Below are 24,992 nucleotides of genomic sequence, written 5' to 3' on the forward strand. Positions count from 1 at the left end.
AGGCCACCCTCTAGTCCCTGGAGCCCTGATCCAGCTTGACTTTTCCACAGTCTCCAGCCCCTGCATAGCATCTGGTCCAGCCAGCCAGTGCTTCTTGCCCCTAGGATGCTCACAGCCAGACCACCTCAGGAGGTCGGGTGCAGGGAAGGGCAGGAGCAGGAGCCTCCTCGTCCATCTGGTGGTTGGTGCACGAGAGGGAGGGAGTTGGTTTCGGGGCCAGGAGCTGGTTTGGTCCCATTCTTCCCCAAAGGAAAGAACATGGGCTGTTCTTTCCTTTGGATATCCAGCCTTGTTCTTCCATGGAAGGGGAGAGGAGAGCCATGCTTCCGCACCGTGGCTCCCCTAAGCTGGGCTGGGTGCTGGAACTGGGGAGCTCAGTCTGGGGGCCTGCTCAGCAGGGTTCGATGTGTCTAGGGTTGTGTACCCAGGTGGTCAGTGGGTGTAGGTGGGCATGCACCCCTCTCTCACATAAGCAACTGCCAGTGTGGCCTTTTCTTAGCTCTGGGGTTCTTCTTTTGTACCCCTCTCTCCTATCCCTTGTCACCTTCATCCCCAAGGGTCCTAGTTTCTTCGGTGGTGACCCAGAAGGTGCCATGCATCCTTCTAAGGCTCTGGGCAGGCTCCAGTGGAGGCTGGTTCATGTTTCCAGAAGAGCAGATCACTTACAGGCAGGAAGAGGCCGCGCTTCACCCTTCCTGATGCAAGTCCGGCTCTGAGGGCTGCGGGCTGGGTGGTGAGTGGACTTAGACTGCCAGCCTCCACCTGCTGGGCCTTTTGTGTCTACGTTCAGCTCCAGCTGAGATTGGCCTTGAAGGTGTCTATGGGAAGCTTCAGGATCCTTGAGCCACTGTGCAGGCTATGGTCTGTGATGGTCCGTTTGGAGTCAGGGACCAGAGCTCCAGGGTAGAGGATGGGGGTATCGCCTCTTCTGGGAGGCTGATCTGGGTTTAAGCCCTGGCCTCCCTGGGTCATCAATAAATGTCTTAAGGTTCTGCTGGCTCTGGGTACAGTATTCCAGGGCCCTAGGACAGGTCAGGCAGGAGGACAGGAGTGGGCAGGGTGATCATTATCCCCAGAAAGATCTCTGTAGGTCAGAAGCCCCCAGCCAAAGCTCATCACTGACTCACGATGACCTGTTCCCAGCCAGAGGCATCTCTCCTTCCTGAAACACTTCTTCAAGCTGCCCTGGGCCCCCACGGTGGCAAGCATGACCCTACGTAGCTGCCAGAGGGTCAAGTGCAAATGGATGCACCCAAGGGATGTCATAGCTCAGGCCACAGAATGGTTTTGAGCAGGGGGATTTTGAGAGAAGATGCTCATGCGTATCAGGGATAGGAACACCCAGGCCAGGGTGAGCTCCAAGTGCCAGGTCTGGTGGTTCAGTTTCCTCCTGTCCAAAGGAGTCATGACACCATGTCCTCCGGCCCCAGGAAATGAGACAATGCCCATGGCCTGGGAAAGGAGCCTGCCAGTGGCTATGTTCTGGGGTGCCCCTCCCACTCCAGGGCAGGGAAGCCTTGGCTCTCTCTGATCCACCTGCTGCTTGCTGGGAAAAGCACTTGGAGCTCGGCACCCAGGGCCTGGAGGATACATTAGGCTCTGAAAAAGATGGGCTGGGGATGACCTCTCCCACTGCGACCTGCAGCCCACCCTGGTTGCCAGACCATGGATTCTCTGCCCACACAGGGCACAGCTTCCCTGAAGTTCCAGCCTCTTGTACTCCTTGTCCTGCGGAAGGGGCACCCCTGGAAGCCCCACTTCTCAGGAGCACAGCTGATCTTGGCCATGGCACACGCCTTCTCTCAGCCTGTTTGAATCCTTCCCTTGCCCTCTCCCTCCTTTACTGCTGCCCAGAGCAGTGGGAGAGGGAGCCTCCTGTTTTTTTTTTGCTTACATGAGTGAGTGTGTGTGTGTGTGTGTGTGTGTGTGTGTGTGTGTGATGTGTTGTGTTTGGAGAGGGGTTGTTCCCGTGGCCACTTCATTCCCTTGTATTTATTTGATGTATTTTTCTTTTTGCTTTTTGCCCACCCCACCACCACCCCAGGAGCGGCTGCTGTGGCTTATAGACCTGATGGAGGTACCGTCCCTTCTGCAGGGTGGGGACTGTGTGTGCAGCTAAGGGGTCTCTTAGCTGGGCAGAGTCAGGAGCTGTCGCCCTCCCTGCCACAGCTCACATCTGCACCTGCCCATGGTAGGAACGGGGGTTCCTTTTCTGGTGCTCACAATCAACCAGTTCATGAGGTGTCCTCAGGCTCTGGGGTGAGCAAGCCCACTATATCCTAGCTATATCCCTTCCCTGCTGTGTGGTCTCAAGAAGTGGTTTCACCTCTCTGAGCTCTGCTTTAGGGTCTGTAAACATGAGGAGATCATTTCTGTGACCTGCTGCTGAGACTTCTCAGCCTTTGCACAGACCACGTTCTGTCACTCCAGCCTGCTGTCCTTCCCTCTCTCATCTCATGTGTACCCATCAGTGCAGATCGCAGATGCCACTTCCTCCAGGAAGTCTTCCCTGACCCTCTTAAGAAGCAGCTGTCAGCCCTGGCTCCTCTAGGCCCAGGTTTCCAACTGCTATGGCTTCTTGTCTCAGTACATTCTCATCATCTCTTTGGGGAGGTCCCGTCACCCTCTGGACCGCCAGCTGCTCGGGGAAGCAGCCACGCTCCTTCTCCTGTCCTCCGTGCCCAGCACAGAGCCTGGTGTCGTAATACTTTTCAGCCATCTCTTCTGAGGCTCTTCTAGGAGCTACAGGCAGCCAGTGCTGCTGTGGTTCCCATTTTACAGAGAAGGAAATGAAAGTTCAGAGAGGAGAAACAGCTCCTCTCAGGTCACACAACAAATGAGAGGAGGAGCCAAGATTGGGAACCTGTCCTGGTGGCCTCTGAGTGGTGCTGTGAGCCTTGCTGTCTGCTGCAGTTCTTTCTTGCTGGGGATCACCTAGCCGTCTGTTTGATTGCCTCTTCCACCCAGAAGCCCTCCTGCAGCCCACCTGGTCCTGGTCTTCTCTGTCCTGCAGCACACTGCATACCCTCAAGAAAGCCCCTCACCTTGCCTCAGTCTCCCCACATGCATGTCCAAGGCAGGCCCTCAGGATTTCTCAAATTCAAGTCTGGGTTGAAAAGTGGTGGAAAATATTCAAGGTGGCGCAGCAAGGAATGACACTGTGCCCCATAAACTCTGCATGTGAACCAGGGCTGCAGCATTCCTCCAGGGCAGAAAGGACACTCATTGCCCACAGAGCACCCGATGCTGGTTTGCAACCCCACTGTGTTTTGCTGAGTTTGTGCCACAATAATGCCGAGTAACAAACAGCCCCAAATCTTGGCAGATTTGACAGCTCACATTCCTTTCCTTTTAGCTCACTCATATTTCCTGTCTTCACAAAGGCATCTATCACCTTTTTTGCCTCCTACATCAGTTTCTCTCTGCACCATTCAGGGAGAGCTTGTGGCATGCAGGAGGAAGTGTCTGCTTCCTGTCTGCATCCTCAGTGCCAGTCCAGAGCCTGGCACCCAGAGCAGCCCAGGAAATGTAGAAGAGAAACTAAACTGAAGCCACACCCCCAGGCACTTGCAGGATTATCTTCTCAGCATTCCCTGCTTGCGTCAGAGAACATGCCCCTTGCTCTGGCATTCAGACGCACAGGCGGCATCAGGCACCAGCCGTCAGTGACCCAGATGCCCAGACGTTGCCCCAGATGGAACTGGTTTCCATTTAGCCCCAGTTCCCTGGGGCCCGTTTTGCTGTGATCAGTCCCAGGTTCCCTGTAACTCACTCTGCAGCCGTGTGCCCCAAACACAGAGGCAGTCGATCAAAGGAAATCAGATGCCCCCACAGACCCTGTGCTTGCTTCCTATTTGAGAGTCAGCCTTGCGCATTCTTGGCTGCCTGCAAGCAATCTCATTTTCCCCCGTAAAGTTGTTGGCCAGAAAAGCAGAGTGAGAATGGGCTGCGGGCGATTCTGGAATTCTTCATTTAGTACAAGCGGGCTGTGACAGAGGGGCTTCACCACATGGGCTTGGAGTTCAGCCGTCTGGGTTTGGTTCTCCAGACTAGCAGCAGGGTCACCTTGGGCAGGTGACTTGAGCCTTCTGAGCCTCAGTTTCTGCATAAGCCACGGGGACCAGGTGTCTGAGTTTGTTCAGTGCAAGCAGGTGGAAGTTCAGGAATGGACTGTGAGCAGTTGTTTTGCTCATCTAAAGATGGGGAGGAAAGGGAGACCACAGAGCAGCTACGACCAGCCCTGGGTTTTCCACCCAGACTTCCAGCTTTTCCACCCAGACTCGAGAGGTTGCGCACCACACATCTTGCCCCCTAGAAGGCCTCAGAGTCCTCCCCTCCTCCTGTGCCCTGCACCTCTGGGCTGGGAACATCAAGAGTACAGAAGCTGATCATGGCTGCTCTCCACAGAGGCAGCAAGCAGGCTTTCAGAGGTTCTTTCCACTGTCTTTCCAGCAGTCCATGCATCAGTTAGGCATGTCCCTGCCGGGCTCCAGCATGTCTGGGGAGTCAGCCATCTCCAATACAGCAGTCTATAGAATTCACTTCAACTCTGCAATCAAAGGCTGGGGCATTGGGTGAGAACAAGCAAGCTCAGATCCGAAGTGTGGCATGTGCCAGGCAGCAACGCAGTGAGACAGTGCAGGAGCCAGACTGGATCTGGGGCACCCAAAGTCCCAGGAAGGAGTGAAGGAGATCGCTGGGGTCAGTGTCAGGAGTGATGGGACACAGGCGAGGGGAAGGGGGGCACCTAACAGGATGAGATGCCAAGGAGAGGGTTCAGTACAAAGCGCCGTTCTGTTTGCTCTGTGTGTGTGGTGGGGCCGAGCGTGAGGACAGAGTGACCAGAGGGAGAGTTTTCTAGGCCCACAGGTACTCCGCAGGTAGGCTGACCATACCCACTGTGCCAGGAAGCTGCCAAGTGCCCTAAAGGGGCCACTGCAAGGCTGGCATGTGCCCCCCCCCCGAGTGGGGCAGCCCATTCCATCCCAGGGGGCCCTCAGCACCTGCAGAATTGTATTCCCCAGGGTCATTCAGGGCCCCAGGTGACTGCGCTTCATCTCAGCCACAGTCTGGACGGGACAGTTCACCCCGCCTTGCTCTTTGCTTGATCTCCAGAGAGTTACAGAGCTCCTGCCTCCCACCGTGAGGACCTGGGTGCTGGACACGCTTCCACCAGACAGAGCCTCCGGAGCCTGGAGGGCCCTGCGGCCTCTTCTCCAAAGACTCTTTTGTCTGTTTAAAGATAAAATGCAGGGGACAGTCAAGGTAGCAGCTACATGACAAAACCTCATTTTCAAGCCACGAAGCACACAGTAAAACACACTGCTTTCTTTATTACCATGTCCGGTGACCAAGTCGAAACCCAGGTCGGGAGCCACTGTCATTGCGAATCATGACATCTGCAGTGACTGAGATGTGCCAGGAGAGGTCAGGGATTTCTCTCAGGGGCAGTGGCTGATCTGCCGAGGCAGTTCATGATCATGAAGTGGACTGTTGTCCCCTGGCCCGGCTCTCGGGTCCCTGCACCGCGTCCTGGAGCCCTTTTCTCACACTGGTCCTATGCTTCCTCCAGCCCTGACCTTCTAGCGCTTCGGGATCCCGCTCTCTTTGCCTGGGGAGGGACAGGGAGGGCCGCTTTCTGCTTAGCAGAAGTGAGCAAGGCTGGCTAACAGCGTGACCTCACCTGTGATGCCCAGGGCAAGACTCCCCCCCCACACACACACCTGTCCTGGGTGCCCCTCCCTGGGGGCTTCATACAGAACTTCCAGACTGACAGGAGGATAAATAAAAGCCAGGTGCTGCTGGTGTTGGGCTGTTCTCACGGGGTCTCAGCCATGCCAGGGGGACCCCCGCTCCTCACTGTCAGGGTCCTTTGTCTCCTGGTCCACTCCCTGGTCTTGCCCTGCACCCTCCAGTCACCCACCCCAGTGGCAGGACAAGTTGGGGGTCCAGTGCCTCGGAAGCCAGGCTTCCAGGTTCTCCCTGGTCACACTGCTGTCTCTCATTACCTCTGGGGTGACAAGCCCCTCCTCTCACGGCTCTCCTTGCTTTTCTCCTCTTTGCTTCCTGTCCCCCCACTGCTTCCTGCTCCTCAGAATCCTTCCATTGCTTCGCCCTGCTCTCTGTCCCCTTCCTGTCCCTTTGGCAGCAGCCCCTTTTGGGCAGAAGTCTGGGTCCTGGTGACCTTTGGGAAGCTTTTGTGACTCAGTGCCTCAGTTTCTGCATGTACAGGCTGGGAAAGCGCTGGCAGCCTCAGGTCTCAGGTGCATTTTGGGGGAGGAGTGGGGAGCCCGTTGGCCTGACAGGAGAGTAATGAAGCCCGGAGAACAAAGAGCTGAAAATAGCCTTTTACGTAAGTGTCCTCCGTCCGGGAGAGGGAGGGCCCAGGAGCCGGGCAGCAGGCGGGCCTGCTTTTGCTGAGGTGGTCCTGGGTGCCCTCCAAGACTTCCAGGGTTTCCAGAGTCCCCTCCCACTCATTTCACTCTGTCCCATCTCGGTGGCTCCAAACCAGACTTGTGTGACTCTGGATCCCCCTGAGCTGACTCAGACTACAGAAATGGGCTTCTTTCCTCTCCTGGGAAAGGAATGTCCCTCAGGACCCCATTGGCTTGAGGGAAGAGAAGAGGACAATGGCAGCAGGTCTTGAAGGCATCGTGGTCCTGTGGGAAGCAGGTTTTCTGTCAGGCCTGCAATAGGGCTGGGTGTCCTTTCCTGTCCTTGCTGTGTGACCTTGGCTGATGACCTTCCGTCTCTGAGCCTCAGTCATCCCAACTCTACAGTGAGCAAAGGTAGAGGATCCCTTGAGTCCCCAAGGGGTGCCAGGAGGTGGCCAGGACACGCAGACCTGTGCTCCGACCTTGAGCCTCCTCCACAAGCCTGCCTTCGAGCAGTTCTGCTGACCTGTTCCCCCGGGCTCGAAGCCCGCTGCCGTCTGCAGCTATTTTGGTTGCACGGGGATGGGCTCCTGAGGCCTGGATGGGCAGATGGAGTCTGGCAGGGCTGGGCTCTGGCCGTCTGCTTGCTCCACTTCAGGCTCCATGTTTGTCCCCCACCCCCAGCCCCTTCTGTCTCCACTCCATGATGCCACTGTTGGCAGGGAGAGAGGCTGAGGCCAAGGCCAGCGAGGCTATGTCCTTACTCATGCCAGAAGCCCTCTGGCTCTGAGATTTCCGGGCACCATCTAGTGCCAGGCATCTAGTGCCGAGGTGGGGCAGGGCAGGGTAGGCAGGATGAGCTTTGGTGTGACCTGACCTGGCTCAGAAACCTGATCTGCTGCGGAATAGCTGTGTGGCCTTGGGCCAGTGGTTTCCTTCTCTGAGCTTTCACAGTAGTGTACCTGACAGGAGGTGCCCAGGCTCTGCTCTTGGGTCATTGCAGTGAGGAAGAGGACGTCCCTGAATGGTATAGGTGGAGCCCCTAGCATGAGCCCCCAGAGTTCCTGGCTCTGTAATATGCTTTCCAGGAGAAAGTCACACCCTCCCTGAGCTTTCTTGCTAAGTCTAACTGCCCAGGAAGTGCTTGCTGAGTGACTAACAAATGCTCAAAGCTCCCACAGTACCAGAGCAGGGCAGAACCCATCTGGCTTCACAGCCTAAAGTTGTCATCCGAGCCTCCCCAGAGGGCCGCCTGCAGGGTGCATCCCCAGAGCAGGTGCCAGCAACTACTCTTGTCCTTGCTGGAGACCCCTCTGAGGCCCTGTCTGTGCCAGAGCCATGGCTATTGGGTCTCAGAAAAGGCTTGCTGGAGCCACTGGGCTCCAGCTCACTGGCCAGTGTAATCCAGGGAGCAGTGTGCTATGGCTGGCCCGGAGGACAGGCTTAGGTGAAGACAGATGGCAAGACTTCTGCTGAGTGTGACGCTTACCTTCCCATGTATGTTATGCCAGGCAAGAGCTGTGGGGGTGCTAACATGTCACCTGCATGAGGCAGGTGCTACTGTTACCCCATTTCACAGATGGAGAGACTGAGGGCAGAGAGGTTCTGCCGTTTGTCCACCCAGCTGGAAGCAGCAGAACTGTGTGTGATCTTAAAGAAATCTTGTAGGTAGCACTAATGTCACTGACAAGGAGGCATCTTGTTGGTGTGTGTGTGTGTGGGGGGGGATTTGTCCCTGGCCCTGGTGGCCATGGAAACCTTTACCTGCCTTGGAATTCTCTGGCCTCAGGTTGATCTTTAGAGAGGGGGATCTATGTGTTGGACTGATTTAGGGCTATGGAGTCAGGGTGCCTTGTGCCCCCACCTGTAGACCACAGTGACCACTCCGCACAAGGACCTGATGCCCCCTCCCTGCACCCCACCCCTTCCCTGACAGCTACAGCCATGGTTGGATCCTCTCACCCACTGACTCATTAATGTGCCCAGAAAATGTTTATCAGGCACCCACTGTTCTGAGTGGGGACCCCATGGTCACAAGTCTTGTCTTCTCAGAGTTCATGTCCTAGTCAGGGAGACAAACAGTAAAGTCAGGCTGCAAGAAGTGTTATACAGAAAAACAAAGCAGGGATAGATGGGGGCAGTGGAGCAGGGCTGCAGTGGGTGGGGCTGGTCTGAGAGGGCCTCGTGAGGGCAGAACCAAAGACAGGGAGGGAGGGAGCCATAATTGTGGTATAGGCAGATAGAGCAGCAAATGCAAAGGTCCTGTAGCAGGAAGGATCCCATTATGCTGGAGGAGTCATAAGAAAGGTACAGTTGAAGTATGAAGTGTGAAGTATGAAATTTCCTCCAAGAGAGATGGAAAGACCTGAGGGTCTTGGATTGGGAAGAGGCATTAGTTGAGCAGGTTTTCAGAATGCGTCTGGCTGCTGGTAGAGCACAGTGACCTTGAAAAAGAGACAGGAAAGCAGGGCAGGGATGGAGTTGTGATTTTCCATGGGCTTTTTTGGTAGACTTCATCTAGAAGGCGCCCATGAGGAGGACCTAACAGGTGAGCATGCTGTGTGTGCCTCGGGGTGGGAGGCAGAGGCAGCAGCCAGTGGGGAGGAAGGGAAAGAGCAAAGGACATCTGCAGACTTGACCTCATCTCCATGGTACCCACTGCTGTGGGGCTCAAGCCCAACCTTTTCCATGCATGACTCCTGGGGAGCTGCCAGCTGCCCAGATTCTTAAACATCTTCCACCTCTCTCCTGCCACAGCTGCACTTTTTCTGTGTTTGAAACACCCATCCTGCCCTTCTTGTCCTGCTCGCCAGTTTTGAGCTGTACCACCTCTTCCAGGAAGCCTTCCTGGACAGCCCCTCCCTAGGCATCAAATGCCACTTGCCCACAAGATGCCCCCTCTGCTGTCTCTTCCTGACCCATCTGTCTCTAAGCTCCTGAAGGCAGGGTGATATCACCTGTCCCTTCAGTTGGGAGCTGCAGAGACTACTCAGTGTTGACGGCTCACCCGAGCCCTGAGTCAGGTGACCGTGTTCCCCCACAGCAACATGACCAGTAGGATATGCACAGCTACACAAAAGACCTCCTGTGAGGACTGGCTCCTGCAGCTGTGCGGACTGAGAAGTCCCCTGATCTGCCAGCAGCAAGCAGAAGCCTGGGAGAGCGGGCAACATTGTTCAGGCCAAGTCCAAAAGCGGGGACCCAGGAGAGCTGGCTAGTGTTGGCATGCCAGTTTAGTTTCTTTCTCATGGCTGGGACTCAGTACTTAACACCCAGCACTTAAAGGAGGAGAGGTTTATTGTAGGGGTTTCAGGCCATAGATGGCTGGCTCCAAGGCAGAGAGGGACATGGCACAGGCGAGCTGCCTGGGGCATAGTGGACAGGAAGAGAGGGAAAGGACATAAACCCTTCCAGGCCATGCCCTCAGGGGTCTTCCTCTTCAGACCCGGCCCCGCCCCCTCACAGCAAGTCAGCTACAGGTGCCCCCATAACCCAACACTTCCCCAGAGCCTCACCCATGAGCACCCAAGGCTTTGCAGGGAAATTTACACATAAACCATAAACCATAACAAGGGCAGCGGAGGGGCTGGGGTGTGGCTCGGTGAGAGCACTTAAGGAGCACATTCAAGGCCAGGGTTCCATGCCCAGCACTGCAAAAAGAAAAAACATGACCCCTGAGAGCTTCACTTACCCTTCCGCTGCCATTTTTTTCATGGGAGCCTCCCGGAGAGGTGACACCCCCCCCCCCACGACATTGGGGAGGGTAATCTTTACTCAGCCTTCCCACTCAAATGCTCCTCCTTCCAGAACCCCCAGGGACACACCTAGAAATGTTTCCTAGCTCCCTGGGCTGGCAAAGCCAGCATCAGTGGCAGAAGCTCACTGACATCCTAGACTCTCTGAGGTGGAGAGAAATGGCTGCCTGAGCCCTCAGGAGAGCCCAGCTCAGAGAGGAGCTCCGCTCGGTCTCTCAGAGATGACCTTTGGCAGGAGAAAGTCGCTTGAGGGAGATTTGGGGAAGGAAGAAAGGAAGATGTTTGCAAAAATAAGGCCCAATTATATTTGAAACCAACTCCTCAGGATTAAAGCCATTGGGCTGGAGGGGGGGGAGAGAGAGAGAGAGAGCGGGACAGAGAGACAGAGAGAGAGAGAGACAGAAAGAGAGAGAGAGAGAGAGAGAGAGAGAGAGAGAGAGAGAGAGAGAGCCCTGTGCATTTCCCATTTGCATGGCCCTTCTTTTCACGCCTCCTGAGTTCTGTCCTCACAGTGGACACGGAGTCCCAGGGCTGGGGAGACATGAAATCAGTTCAGCACAGCAGTGCAATACTTAAGGCTAGGCCAAGACACCCCAGCATCTCCACAAGTATTTCAGGGGAGGTCTGAAAACAATCCAAAAATCCCAAAGGGAGACGGACTTCTATGGCAGAAGAGTTAGTTCTGAGGGGTGAACTCAGTGTCGGCAGGGCAGGGCATGTCTCAAGGCCTCGCTGACTTGGTGTGCTCGTGGAGAGACTGGTTGTCTCCTCTGCTGTGTGCTCAGCTTGCTGTCCTGTCCGTTTCCAGAACACGCTGGACCTGGAGGAAACCGGCGAGGCCGTGCAGGGCGGGGCCGGTGCCCTCCCCGACGTGTCCGTGGTAAGGCCCTGCTGGCCCCTGAGCTGTGCTCTGTGCTCCACTAAGAGCCCCCTGCGGGACTGTGCACTGTGCCACTCTGCCATCTCCCACGGGGCCTGGGCGTGTCATTCCTGGTGACTCAGGTGGGGCCAAGTGGGTGCTGACTTCTGGTGTTCCCTAAATGCTGCCACAGCAAGTCCGGACATCTGGAGTGTGCCAACCGCATACTCCTCGAGAGGCCATATGCCTGGACGGGATGTAGATAGTAAATACAATGCTACATTCTAACTCTAATGGCTCTTGAATGGCATGGACTTGCAGGACTGCCCAGCAAATTCCACCTCTTCCACTGACTGTGTCACTTTGAGAAAATTTCCGAGCCAGTCTGTGCCTCTCTTTTCCTCATCTGTAGTATGGGAATAAGAATCTACCTACCTCATAAGTTTGTGGTGATGGGTAATTTAACTAGTTGAAGTAAAGCATTAGCAGAGAGCTCATAAGACTGTCAGAGCCATGCAAGTGTCGGGCCTGGGCTCAGCAGCGGGGAAGAATAATCACGAACTCCTCTGCTGCCCTCCAACATTTGCCTGCCTCACCTGGGCATCTTGCTAACCTGCTGTGCATGCAGCTCCTTCCATCCACACTGCTGGGAATACTCCCCCACTGCCCAGAGAGGTGCTGTGCCTTGCCTAGGGCCACGGCACCACTGCCCCTGCTGTCCATCCCATCTCCCTCCAACTCTCTCGTCTCTAGTGGCCCAGATAATCCCCTAAGACGAAAAGCCATAGAAATGTGCCTTTCATGCATTCCATCCTGGTCATCCTGCTTCTAATTAAGTCCTGTTGCCTGCAACAAGCCTGGCTGACGCCAGGAACTTCAATTCCCAAAGGGGATGGTGAGGTCCCCAGAGACGTGTGCTGAGATCCCAGCGCTGCTCACCTGCCTCCCTGCTCAGAAGTTTTCCACTGGGCTGTTACATTATTCAGAGCAGCGTGGCCGGGAGCTGATAGAGCAGGGACCGAATTCCAGCCGGGTCTGGCAGCACACGGTGCCCCGGCCTCCCCTTCGCAGCCGCCATGGGTTCTGACTCCTTCTACTCCTGCTGGGTCTTTTGGCAGGACGATGTCAGATCCCCCTCCGAGGGACTGCCAAGCATCAGGCCACCGCCTCCCCTGCCACCTCTGGCCCAAGGCCATGACTGCCCATTTGGCCAGCTGAGGAAGCCGGGGAAGGAGGACCCCACAGCTCCCCACTCTTCATCTTCCCACTCGGGCACCGTCTTCTCCGCAGCCCAGAACCACAGCCCACCCCGGGGCACCGCACCCACCCAGGGGGCTTCTGCCCAGGACTCGCCCTCCTCCCCCATCTATGCCTCTGTCTCCCCGGCCAACCCTGGATCCAAGAGGCCTCTGGACGCTCACTTGGCTCTGGTCAACCAGCACCCCATCGGGCCCTTCCCTCGGGTCCAGTCACCACCGCACCTGAAGAGCACCCCCACAGAGATCCCAGCAGGGGGGTGCCTCCTGCCACCCTCACCCTCTGACCCCCCAGACCAGATGGGCACCAACCAGCACTTTGTCATGGTGGAGGTGCACCGTCCCGACAGCGAGCCTGATGTGAACGAAGTGCGGGCCCTGCCCCAGACGCGCAGTGAGTACGGCAGCCGGGCCTCTCGGGCAGTCTGCCTGCTGGGCCGTAGCGAACGGAGACCTGATGTGTCCCCCACGGCCTGCCAGCAGACATCAGGGTCCAGTGTTAAAGTGACTTGGGGCCTGAGGCTGGCGTTTGATCCTGCTTCTGGCCTGAGCAAGCTGCTGCATCTGTCTGAGCCATGGGTTGCTGGGGATCTGGGGGCCCCTCGAGCTCCCTCAGTGCTGGCCCCTGTGTTCACTAACAGGGAGGCAGGGGTGGCTTCCTTCCTGCCCCATCTCCGAGGACCTTGCATGTTGGGGCCTAGGTGGGCACGGGAGTTGGAGGCTCTGCATCCCCATGAGGCTCCTGGCCTGGGGCCACAGCATCAGAGGGCAGGCTGCTGCCCCAGCCCAGGCCCACTGCCAAGGCAATGGAGGGGTCTGCCCTGGATCTCCAGCTTGGCCAACCTAGGCACATTTCATAGGGTTCTACTGCCATCTTGTGGCTAGAGTGATACCTGGGGAGTCAGTCTTGTGCCAGGCAGCTATGGCCAGGATGCAGAAGGCAGTGCCCGCACTAGAGGACAATGAGGGTGCTAAAACCATCGCCATCTTACAGAAGGAGGAATTAAGCTGCACTAAGCAGCAGAAGAGCCAGGCAGTGTAGCCCCATTGGCTGTCCCGACCCCACGCTCTGTGCCTGTTGGTCTGCATGCCAGCCTCTTAGAAAGGCTCTGCTGTTTCTGCATTGGAGCAGGAGCACCAGGGCCCAGAGGGGCTGTGCCACTGCCCACACTTGCAGAGGGTCCCAGGGCCTGCACACTCAACCCACCAGGCTGCGGCCCACACATTCTTAACCGGGGGCTCTGACTCAGGGGCCAGGCAGCCTGGTCACCCAGACACTCAGAGACCATGTGCCCACCACTCAGCTCAGGCCGGGGTGGCACAGACCAGGTACAGCAGGCATTCCTTTTCTTTCTTAGGAAACTAAAAACTACCTTTGACTTGAGTATGTTAATCCATCATTAAAAATGATCAGCAAGGGGCTGGGGATTTAGCTCAGCGGCATAAGTACCTGCCTTGCAAGCAGGTGGTCGTGAGTTTGACCTCTGGCACTGGAAAAAAAAAATGATCAGCAATGCATGAATTTAAAAAACAAAGGTAAGAGAGGAGCACTTGTAATCCTCACACTTGGGAGGCCGAGGCAGGCGCATAGAAACTTCAAAGCCAGCCAGGACTGTGTACTGAGACCCTGCCTCAGAATTAAAACAAAATAGCAATCAGGAGGCCGGCTTGCCCACTGACCTCCGTTTCAATCATTATGCCAGTGGCTGAGGCCAAGGGAGGCCAAGGTGGATGTCCTAGAAGCAGCAGCTAGGGCAGGAGGAGGAGAGGGAGATGAGGGGTGTCCCGGCCTGCCCTCCAGCCCCTGCATTTCTTCATTCCTTCCCTCCCCCACTGCCTGGCAAGTCCCCCAGCGTTCTAGCCTCAGGCTCCACTGCCACCTCCAGGAAGCCCTTCCTGACTGCTCCTGTCCTCCTGTCCCCCGATCCTCAGCAGCCTCCACACTCTCCCAGCTCTCCGACAGTGGACAGACGCTAAGTGAGGACAGTGGTGTGGATGCCGGCGAGGTGGAGGCCAGCGCCTCAGGCCAAAGCAGACAGATGGCGTCCACCAAGAGCAGGAGCAGTAAGGAGCTGCCTAGGAGCGAGAGGACCACAGAGGGAGGCCACAAACCGGTGAGGAGGGCCGGAAGGGAGGAGGTGCAAGGCTGGGAGGAAGGCAGGGCCCAGGTGAAGACAGGTGGCGCTGGGACCAGGGTGCAGGGGGGCGGTGAGTTCCCCATGGCTAGAGGAATTTCCACGTACTGAAGGGACTCTGCAGTAGGAATCTGAAGGCCACTTTTAAGTCCCACCTTTACCACCAGCCCTGGATAAAGGAGGCTGGCCTGAGAATCTTTGTGATCTGGTTGTATCATGGAGCAATGGCCGGGACAGTCCTTGGGTCAACAGGCCTGGACTAGAGTCCCTGTGGTCATCCCAGGAGGCCTGGGGCCTTAGGGAGTTTGTTGGGATTCAAGAGCTGAGGACACTTAGTGCTTGGCTTGGTCCCTGCCACACTGGGGGCTCCCAGCATGGGAGCCTGAGCCCTGTGAGGCCAGGGACGGGTCATGGCCCAGCCCAGGCCCTCAACCAGGCCAGCTCCCTGAGAAGGCCTCACCCCACAGCCTGGACTCCTAGAGCCCACATCCACCCTGATCCGCGTGAAGAAGAGTGCAGCCACCCTGGGCATCGCCATTGAGGGTGGGGCCAACACACGCCAGCCACTGCCAAGGATCGTCACAATTCAGGTGTGCCCCCAGGGGTCCCCGGGACCATGTCACCCTTCCCCAAAAGTACGTGAGATCCCCTTGCTCAGCATGCCCAGGGTTTTGCCGCCCCAGAGGTGACACAGCACCTGAGGGCACCCTAGTGCTTGTCCTTCCCTTGTTGTGGCATGATCAAGTCTCCCTGAAGGGTCTGGCTGCATGAACAGGATACTCCTTCTCCACACTGGACTCCAAACCAAAACCAAGAGGCTCACAGCCCACTTCACTCTGCACAGCTGCGGTTTTGACACCAGGATGTGTCTGCCTAGCTAGCCATGTCCAACTGCCCACTGCTTGGTCACCTCAGGTGAGCCCTGCCCTGTCTCTCTGCAGCGAGGGGGCTCAGCCCACAACTGCGGGCAGCTCAAGGTGGGCCACGTGATCCTGGAAGTGAACGGGCTGACACTCCGTGGCAAGGAGCACCGGGAGGCCGCCCGGATCATCGCCGAGGCCTTCAAGACCAAGGACCGTGACTACATCGACTTCCTGGTCACTGAGTTTAATGTGATGCTCTAGAGGCCGGGGCTGAGGGCCTCCCACATTGTGTAGCTCCTGGTCCCCATCCTTCCCCTGCCCTGGCACTTTCAAGCTCTCTGAGGGTCAGGGCTGGATGGCCAGATCGGCAGGAAGGCACCCCCCGAACTCTGTCCTGACCCACTGGACCGTAAACAGGAGGAAAAGAGAGCTGGGTGAGGCAAACAGGTTGAGTCAGAATCTATGTGCTCTGCTGCCCCCCAGCCAGGCAGGACCCAGCCTGGCCCCAGATACCTGAGCCTTCGCCTTCAGTGAGGTCACAGGAGAATCTGAGGACGCAGCTTCCTGCTAGGGGGCATCCTGCAGGACCTTCAGTGCCACAAATAAGCATCGAGATGCCCCGCCCCCACCCCAGTACCTCCTGGCTCCCTATCCCTGTGGTATTTATTATTTATTTCCCTGCCCTGCACTGTGGGGACCCCAAGCCCCAGCTTCCCCCACCCACTCCCAGCCTGTTCCAGAGGCCTTGCAGGCGACCACCAATGTTCATGTATTTATATACAGAGCTTATGACTTTAATTTTTCAATAAAGAAATCTGAACCTGGTTGGGGCCAGCGTGCTGTGTGGCCTGCCTGTGTGGCTGGGTTTTTGATTGCTCTGTGTGGAGAGAGAGAAGGGGTAGAGAGGACAGATTTAGAGGGGCACCCAGAGCATTACACCAGCACCCTGGGACTCTGCACTCCACACTCAGTTGGGATACACACCCAAGTGGACAGGGGCGCTGGAGTCTCACCTGCAATCTCAGAGCACCGTATTTGACGGTGTGAAGGTAAAACACAGATGATGTTTTTAGACAAAACCACATAGGCCCATTATGGTGCAGAATGCATGTTTTAAAATGCAGGCCTCAGGTGGGCTCCCGGAAGTGATTCTCTAAGTGCTAAGGGAGCGGGCCAGGGAAGAAGAGATGTCAAAAGACTGCACAATATCAGGCAAACTCCCCAGAGCACAGTATCAGTCCCTGCCTGGGGACCTGGAGTGTAAGGGAGGTAACGTTGTCTCCACTGAAGGCCAGGGCAGGGCTTGATGCCTGTTAGTCCCTGAATGAGGCCTGTAGGTTGACTGTGGGCTCCCAGGCTCCTTCAGGCCCAACTGTCTCTGAAGCCCAGGCCAGTGGGTGCTGGAAGCAAACTCACAGAGAGGGTGAGGGAAGAGAAGATGGCCTGCCATGCGGCCTCAGGGCCAGCCTGAGGGCCATTTCCTCTCATCCCTAGGGAAGGGGTTTGAGAAGTCCTGCTTTGCCCACCTCTGAGCCCAGGGCTCTGTCAGAGGTGGACGAGAGGCATGAGTTCCTTGGTCTGGTGCAAGATGCTCTTACTGTCCCTGTTCCTTTCCAGCCCAGGCCAAAGCCATGAATTCCCCAGAGGCAGCTGGAGTCCTTGAAGCCCCAACTCCTCTCAAGGGGCCGACCCTTCCCCATCCTCAGGGTCTCAATGCTGCAGGGACTCACCCCCTCCCTGCCACAGGGGTATGCCCTGTGCAATCCTGGGCAAGTGATTTCACCCCAGGTCAAGCTCCCCTTTCCTGCAAAACACATACGATAGGCTGAATAACAGACCCCCAAATAGCCAGATTCCCACTTCTAGACTCTGTCAGTGTCCTTATGTGGCAAAAGAGAGCCGCGGTTGTGAAGAAGTAGAAGTTCTGGGAGCAGATGATGCTGGATCTCTGCGCAGGCCCTCTGGGATTGCAGGGCCCTTGTAAGAGACAGGCAGAGAGCTGGGTATGGTGACACTTGCCTGTGATCTTAGAACTCAGGGAGGACTGAAAAAGTTCCAAGTGGCTTAGAAGGTCCCGTCTCCAAAATAAATAAATATTAAAAGGTTAAAGGTCTGGTTGCAGTACAAAGGCCTGGGTTCAATTCCCACTATCCCCTTCAGCCTCCCAGAAAAACAGGGAGGCTGAGAAAAATTCGTCACAGGAGAGGAAAAGGGATGGTGCTGACGAAGCTGTGACTGAGTCACTGGGAGGTCAGACAGAAGGTGGAGGAAGGATGGTCAGCCAAGGAATTCAGGTATCACCGGAAGCTGACAAAAGGCGGCAAAGTCTGTTAGCTCACCCTGGGGAAACGATTCTGGATGTGACCATGACAGAAGGGGACGCTACACCTTTTTCATTGCCCATCCATTCTGAAGGGGAGCTTTTGCACTGTCATTGCTGTGGTTGTCACTGACCCACACTATGACCTTTGGGCAGGTTGTGATGCTCCTGTCTTGAATGCACTCTCTCTCCACTTGGCCTAACCCAGGGACCAGACAGCCCCAGCCCCTATCTGCACTGTGGAAGAGGAGGAGGAGACTGGCTTTCAGGAACTGTTACTTCTCAAAGTCTGAGCCATGACTAGTGCTGTAGTCACAGGGTGTTTGGGTTCCTTTCCAGTGAAATTTTAAACCCAAGACATTCCTCTGGAAGTGGGTTTTGGAAGGCCAAGTCGCTTGCCCAGAGTTATAAAGGAAGAAGGGAAAAGTCGGGATCTACAGCTGCCTTTTCCGTAAGGTAATTTCCAGGACAAATACCTGTCCTGGAGGTCTTTGAAGGAACAATGTGGTGGGAATGGGGGTGTCAGAGATCCATCTTGCCTTGAAATCTCTTTTTCCTAATGTCAAAATGGGGAGGTTACAACTAGACACTCTTGTCTGCTCCGTCCTGGCTGGAGAACCCAGAGCAGGGAACTGAGGCTCAGTTTCCCTTCTGTTCCAGCATCTATCAGGAGTGCCTGTGGCTTACTCCAGGTTCTCTCTGATGGCAGTCTGAACTCACTGGCCATCCTGTCCTGACAGCCAGGGCCAGAAAGCTTCACAGAGGAGAAGACAGGCAGACAGCGAGTGTGGGGCTCCTGGGCCACGGGTGAGCCCCAGTAAATCAGCTGGAGCCCCTGCTGACCCCTTCCTGGGCACAGAACGGGCCTTTAGCCACTAGAAGCTGCTGCTATTCTTGCCAGGGTGTGTTGGGAAAGGACCCAGCTGCCCAGGGGACAAGAGAGCTTCCGGTCAGGAGAGACACACACCTGATGAGTACCTCCTCCCCGCCAAGTTGCTTCCTGCCCAGCGCCTGCTGACTCCCGGTGGAAGAGGGCTGGTTTAGTTCCACTGAGCAAACCCAGGAGGTAGGGGTTATGGTTCCTTTCAGTCATTGCTTGACATTGGACAAGTTCTGGTCCCTCTACGGTCTGGATTTCCAGGTCTGCCACAAGGAGACTGCGATTAGAACAAATCGTGACAGCGAAGGGGAGTGATCCTCTGCTAGAGCATAGGAAAGGATTAAAATCATTACACCTTACCAGAGAGCCAGACATTTACAGAGCGCATGTTCCTGTTTATAAAGTGTCCGTTTCGGTCGAAAAATTTTGTGACTTCTTCCTCATGGTGGCTCTGTGAGACCTCGCACAAATATCGTACCGTCAGGACCTCGGTCGCCCAACAGCGGTAGGACGGATCGCAATAGGAAGATACAACCAGGCAATCTGGGATTTTCAATCCTGGAACTGGGTGCCGGCTCCCAGGCTTCCGAGTCGCGCGGGGCGGGGCACAGGCGACTACCTCCCTATGATTGGTTGGGATTTCCCGAGTTCCCGCCCCCAAGGATCCACCTCCGCCGTCTAAGGCTGACCTCGAGTATTATGCAAAGCAGCCGCCACACCGCCCCGCGCGCCGATTGGTGGCCTTTGTTTGCCATTCAACTCCAGGAAACCACCCGCGTGCCTCCGCCACCAGGTGAGCCGCAGAGGGTCTAGTGGGGAGGGGGAACAGCGCGCGCGCGGTGGTGGTGGTGGGGATCAGCTTCCCTGTGCGGAGAATGGGGAGGGAGATTAGACACTCCGCTGGGCCGCTCCGCAGGCACAGAGCCGCTTTGCGTCTCTCCCACGTGGAGAGTCCACGGGCATGGGTCGGGGACAGATTGCGGCTCCGGGAATGGGAGGGAGCCGGAACCTGCGATCAGGGCGCGAGTCCAGACCTCGCCAGCCGCGGGGTGTCTAGTCTCCACCCTACACCCTGGCCTCAGTCTCCTACTCTGCGTAATGGGGGCGTGGGCTCCTTTCCTCATTCCAGCTGGGGCTGGTCGCAGGGAAAGTAGGGGTCCCCGGGGAGCTAGGGGTGGTCCTTGGCGGGGCCGCGGGCTGTGTTTGGACTGGAGGCGTGGCGCCCGTTGCTGCGGTGACTGTGGAGGTGGGGCTTTTTTGGTGCTGGGATTTGTGCGCGGTTCGTTCACCCGGCAACAACCGGTGCTACTCAGCAGCCCTAAGCCGCGCGCTCTCCCCGGACACCTAACGCAAGTTTCTTTTCCTCTTTTTTGGCAGAGGGGAGGGAGGTAGACAAAGGCCGGTGTGGGGTGGGCAGCCTCGGCAATGGAAGGAACCGGAACGAGTTGCCCAAATGAAGCCAGTTCTTCTTGGTACACAGAAGAGGCTCAGAGAGGCGGTGCGACTTACCCAAGAGCGCACCGCAGGGAGGCACAAAGCGGGTATCTCCCCAGCCTGACGGGGTGGCACTGACAGAGACAGCACTTGCTTGCTGTGTGACCTTGGATAAGGCTCTTGCAGGGCTCCATTACTAGGCTTCAGCTGAAAGAAAATGACAGTTTGGAGCGAGATCGTTATCTCTGTTTAAAAACCTGCTTCTTGAGTGAGACAGTTGGAAAGGAAAGTCGCTGGTAACAGTCCCCAGCTATTTTAGAAGTAAGAGAGAAACTGAGACGCTGCAGTTCATGAAAAGCTACATTGTTTCTGTCCTCTAGAACAGGAAAAGAAATGGGCTGACACCGAAGCATGAGGGACTAAGGCTAGACACATACAGGGACTTCCCAAAAGATTTCCTCAGATGTCCTCTCTGGAGTTACCGGGTTTAAGTCTTGGCGGTTTTGTTAAGGAAACAACGGCTGCCTGTGGGTCTGAGGAGGATAAACCTAGTTTTCTTACCAACAATGGGTGGTTGGGAGCTGTGTCTTTTGGGGACAGTCTGGGTTCATTCCTGTGACCATCTCAAGTTCTTCGCAGAAGGGGGAAGGTACCCACGTGGGGTCTTTGCCTCCCCAGGCCAGCTGGTTTGCATTTGCAACACGTGATCTTCTGGGCGCCTCTTACTAGAGAATTTCATCAGCTCCCACCAGACTCTGCCAGAAGCAGAGTGGGGTTTCCAGAGTCCCGGGAGCTGCAGGCGGCATGCTGCAAGGGGGTTTTGTAAACTGTTGCACAAGGACCGCAGTGTGGGCAGGCGAAGGGGAGGAGCATGATGAAGCCTCCATGCAGCCAACTGCAACTGCGGGCCAGGTGGTCCTTAAGTTTCCATGGCACCCAGGAGGTCGGACTGATCTGGAGACTTGGCTTCAGGTCTGAGTGCCTCAGTTTTCCTGTCTGGCAAGTGGGCGTGGTGGCACTAGGTGGCCTCATAGAAAGCCACTCAGCCTGATTCTGTGTTTGGAGATGAGAAAGCAGAGGCCCAGAGAAGAAAAGAGTAACAGTAGCAATGATAATAATAATGCCATGATAGTAACAGCTGATGTTTACTGAATGCTGTGTCCCAGCCCCTGGGTAGGGGTTTTACTGCAAGGCTGTGGTCTAGGACAGCAAGTCCTCTTACCTGTTCTGTCACCTCTGTCATTCCCCAGTTCCCAGCATAGAGCCCTACTAGATCCCACCACTTGGTTGCATGATGTTCCCACGAGATGGCCATTACTGTTAGCTCCATTTTACAGATGAGAAGCCAAAGGTTCACAGAGATTGTGTCATTTGCCTGAAGTCACTCAGCTCTTCAGTGGACCTTGCTGGTACTTACTTTGGGTCACACAGGAGTATGAGAGTTGACTGTACCCACCCCTCCCCAGTGTGTTCTTCAGTGACATCACTCTGGTAGCTTGAAATTGGCCTGTAGCTGGATATTTATACCAGGAGAGTCAGCAAATACCCAAACTTGGGGATTCATCTAATCTTTTTCTTCTTCTTCTTCTTCTTCTTCTTCTTTTTTTTTTTTTTTTTTTTGGTCTCTTTCCTTTTTATCGGTACCAGGGATCAAACTCACGACTGCCTGCTTGCAAGGCAGGCGCTTATGCCACTAAGCTAAGTCCTCAGCCCCTTTTTCTTCTTTTTTTAAGAAAGCCTCATATGAAGGGCATGATGGGTAGGGGCAGCCTTGCTTTTATAGGGAGCCCAGACCCTAGAGTTCCTGGGAACTGATCAAAAAGGCCAAAGCTCACAGCAGCACCATTTGGGAAGGCGCTAGGCTCATGGCCGCTGTGCGGCAGCCCTGACTGGAGAACAAGCTGGCAGGAGCCCAAGTTCTAGGCCAAAACGTCTGATCCTTCACCTTCAACGATGCAAACTGTGGGACAGTCCCTAAGCACTCAAACAGCTGGACGGAAAGAGGGTGAGCTCTGGGGCCAGGCCTACCAGGTGGAAACCATGGCGGCGGCTCTGGCTCCCTGCTGGCCTGTGTGCTGAGCCACAGGAGGCCAGCAGTGCATCAGCCTCAGGCCATAGGCAAGACTGTCCGAGGTTCCAAAGCAAACTTCCAAACACTGATCTGCCAGCTGGGACCCAGGCCCCAGCCCAAAAGCTCACAGTTTAGACTTACCACCCTCCTTTGCTCCAGCTGGGCTTCCCAGAAGAACCCCTGCTCCCCAAGCTGTTCCTCCACCAGCCCCTTGAGGTCCTTGTTTTCATCCTGCACTGAGCCTGTTCTTGGGGCGGGGCCAAAATCAAGGCCAATGCAGGATGCCCGCTGTCAGCCTCCTTGGGGCCCTGGGACCACAACCGAGGGCCAGGGACTGGGTAGAAGAGTCCAGGTGACCTACCTGAGCTCCCCAAGTGATTTGGAAGCTGATACCTTTTTTGCAGGTGCAGACCCAGCTCTTCTGCTAAGCATCATGGGGCTTCAGGCAAGTTGCATAACTCTCTGAGCCCTTACTCCTCTGTTAGATGCCTGGTTATTTATGAGGATCCAGTTGGGCAGCACATAGTTTTATAATGGGCTTGCTCACTTTACATAGCATGATTTTAACACTATTTTTTATTCTTCTGTAGCATGGTTTTTACTAGCTGTATGCATTCCTCTGAGTAGAAATATCATAATTTCTGTCTTCCCCTATTCTTGGGAACTTAGATTATTCCCAACATTTTCGCCTACTGTAATCCTCAGTCACAATATAATGAAGATTGTGCTTTCTGGATTTGGCAGCCTGGTTCAAGCTCACCTGTAAAATTTCTATCTCCTTGGATTGAGATGAGGATTGAATACTGAGAATAAATCCATGGGAAGACATTTATGAGGTATTTAACACATACACTGTGCTCAATAAAGTTTTGCTTTTAGCTATACATTCTGAGCACATGCATCTTTTTTTTTTTAATTGGCCTTTGGAAAAGAACATGAGAGAGAGAGTGTCAGAGTTTCTCTTATGGCCACACCCTCCTCCATAACCCATGGCCCAGCTGGCTGAGGAAGGCCTTTGCAATTCTTGAGCCTCAATTTGCTCATCTGCACAACAGAATAATACCTCTGTGGCATCCACTTCCCAAAGCCCTTCTTAAACCTCCCTCTAGACTGTGAAGCAGGAGAAAGACCTCTGTGAGACCCCAGCACTGAGAAGCAGCACCTTGTTATGAAGTCAGTGAGCTTCATGGTGCAGTTAGCTAGCTGGTCCTGTGCCATTCTTGATTTCACCATGCACAGGTATTAATGACCTCTGCAGGCTGCAGGGTGTGAACCCAGCTCGGTCCTAGGATCTGGGTCCTTGGGTGTTTGAATCTCCACTGGTGCTCGCCAGCTTTGTGACCTTGGGCAAATTGCTTGGGTGCTAGGGAACTCTGTTTGCCCAAGTGTAAAATAAGTGCTTGAACCAGGCTCCTTGTATTGTTAGAGGGCTACAGCTCAGGTGGGGCAAGTAGGTAGGGTTAGTGGATGAACGCAGGTACACCTTTGGCATTTCTATTGTGTGTCAGCCCTTGCTGGGTGCAGAGGACATAGCAGTGAGGGTACTACCACTTGAGCCAAGGAACCAATGTGAGTCAGATCGTCATAGCATAAATCTGAATGGTGAGCCCCCAGGAGAGCCCAAGAGAGCCAGGTTTGTAGGTCACCTAGAAATAACAGGGAGATGTGGAGCTGGTGGGGAGGAGGAGCAGGATGCCTGTCCCAGGACCTGCAAAGAACCCCCTGCCCCAGATTCTAATGCTCTCAGGCAAGGGAAGGAGGCTTGGGCAGCAGTCAGGTGGGAGTGGCATCTACTTTCCCAGGGCAATAGACAGCCACTCCCATGCTTTAAGCTTGGAGGGGCCACTTATGGCAGGCAGTGTGTGCTTTGAACACTCCCATGGGTGCAGGATGGGGATGGGATGGAGAGCTGAGCACTGTCCTAGAAAGGCTGACAAGTAGCCAGTGTGACTGTGCATTCTGGCTTTGAGTTCACAGGAAAGATGTGGACTTGGTGGGGGCACTGTCAGGAGCTCAGCTTTGCATGTGCTGCTCCGGCTCCATGAGCAGGGACAGCATCACTGCATGCACAAGGCAGGTGGGAAGTGGGGCAAGGAGATGGCATGGAGGCTGCCCCTAGAAGGGGCACCCCAGGGCTATAGGGCGTGGCCAGCATCGGTAGCCACCTGGCACTGATGGCAGGGCTGCCTGGGTTAATGACAGGGAGGATGATGAGTGAGTGACAAGATGTCAGGGAGCCCACCCCCAGCACAATGGCCCACATGGCTACCAGAGCTGTCAGGGAGGGACCTCATTAGAGTCTAGCTCTGCTCCATGGTAGAGCCCACCACCAGATACACAGAAAGGCAGGAGACAAGAAATTAGTGGGATGAGGGTGCCTGGCTCAGCTAGATACTCACAAGCTGATCTTGAGAAATTTCATTTGTTCATTCATACATTCATTCATTCATTCATTCATTCATTCATTCAGTGGACACATTCATTACCCATAACCAATATGCCAGGTTCAAAGCAGGGCATTCAGATCTAATCCTTGAGCAACCAGAGACTCTTGTACCTAAGCAGTAGCTGCAGAAGCTAAACACCGGGGTAAGGGATAGCACATTCCCAGTCCTCTGTCCTGCACTTGGCAGGCTTTGCTACCTGAAACTCTGAACACAGTCTGGCAGGGAGCTACTTTTCTTGTCCCCATTTCTCAGATCAGAAACAGAGGCTTAAAGAGATGAAGCTTTGAAAGCCCCCTCCCCCCGCCCCCGTGTGCGCGCATGCCCACTGGAGCAGCAGAGAGGTAGAGATGGAGCCCAAACCCCGTGGGCCCTAAGAGTCCTCATTCTGTTTGACAGGTGCTTCCAGAACCTGGCTGCTCACCGGTCACCAAGCGGGTTCCTCGGCAGTTCAGAGGCCATTCTTGTGCGTTTTATTCTTGTTTCCAGACTTCGAGTTTCTGAGCCGAGATGAAGTCACACTTGGGAGCCAGGTATCTATGCTCCTGCCTCTCGCTCTGGGTGCTTGGCCTTGCTGGTCTCCAGACACAGCAGCCCCCAG

The 24,992-nt window shown here is 55.4% G+C and overlaps 1 protein-coding gene and 1 long non-coding RNA gene across 7 annotated transcripts in view; one reads left to right on the top strand and one right to left on the bottom strand.

Annotated features, from left to right (window-relative positions):
- Positions 1-16,067, top strand: part of Whrn (whirlin) — a 90,200-nt gene extending 74,133 nt beyond the window's left edge. The window contains exons 8-13 of one of the 6 annotated variants that reach the window (XM_003478847.5): positions 2,045-2,077; positions 10,938-11,009; positions 12,107-12,638; positions 14,177-14,358; positions 14,847-14,969; positions 15,321-16,067. In XM_003478847.5, the coding sequence (XP_003478895.1) occupies positions 2,045-2,077; positions 10,938-11,009; positions 12,107-12,638; positions 14,177-14,358; positions 14,847-14,969; positions 15,321-15,503 (1,125 nt within the window). In that variant the 3' untranslated portion in view covers positions 15,504-16,067. The remainder of the gene's footprint in view (positions 1-2,044; positions 2,078-10,937; positions 11,010-12,106; positions 12,639-14,176; positions 14,359-14,846; positions 14,970-15,320) is intronic. The other 5 variants (XM_013143000.3, XM_063260177.1, XM_003478846.5 and 2 more) reach the window with 5 other exon arrangements.
- A 2,749-nt stretch (positions 16,068-18,816) lies between these two features.
- LOC134478558 (uncharacterized) lies at positions 18,817-24,945 on the bottom strand. Its single transcript, XR_010051272.1, has 3 exons — positions 24,816-24,945; positions 19,952-20,083; positions 18,817-19,306 (listed from the first exon to the last, which is right to left on the bottom strand). It is a non-coding gene; the product is annotated as an uncharacterized LOC134478558 (long non-coding RNA).
- Between the last annotated feature and the right edge of the window lie 47 nt (positions 24,946-24,992).

Source organism: Cavia porcellus, unplaced genomic scaffold (assembly GCF_034190915.1).
Source record: "Cavia porcellus strain 051 isolate PalLab524CR breed Dunkin Hartley unplaced genomic scaffold, mCavPor4.1 scaffold_1, whole genome shotgun sequence".
Classification (NCBI taxonomy): Eukaryota; Metazoa; Chordata; class Mammalia; order Rodentia; family Caviidae; genus Cavia; species Cavia porcellus.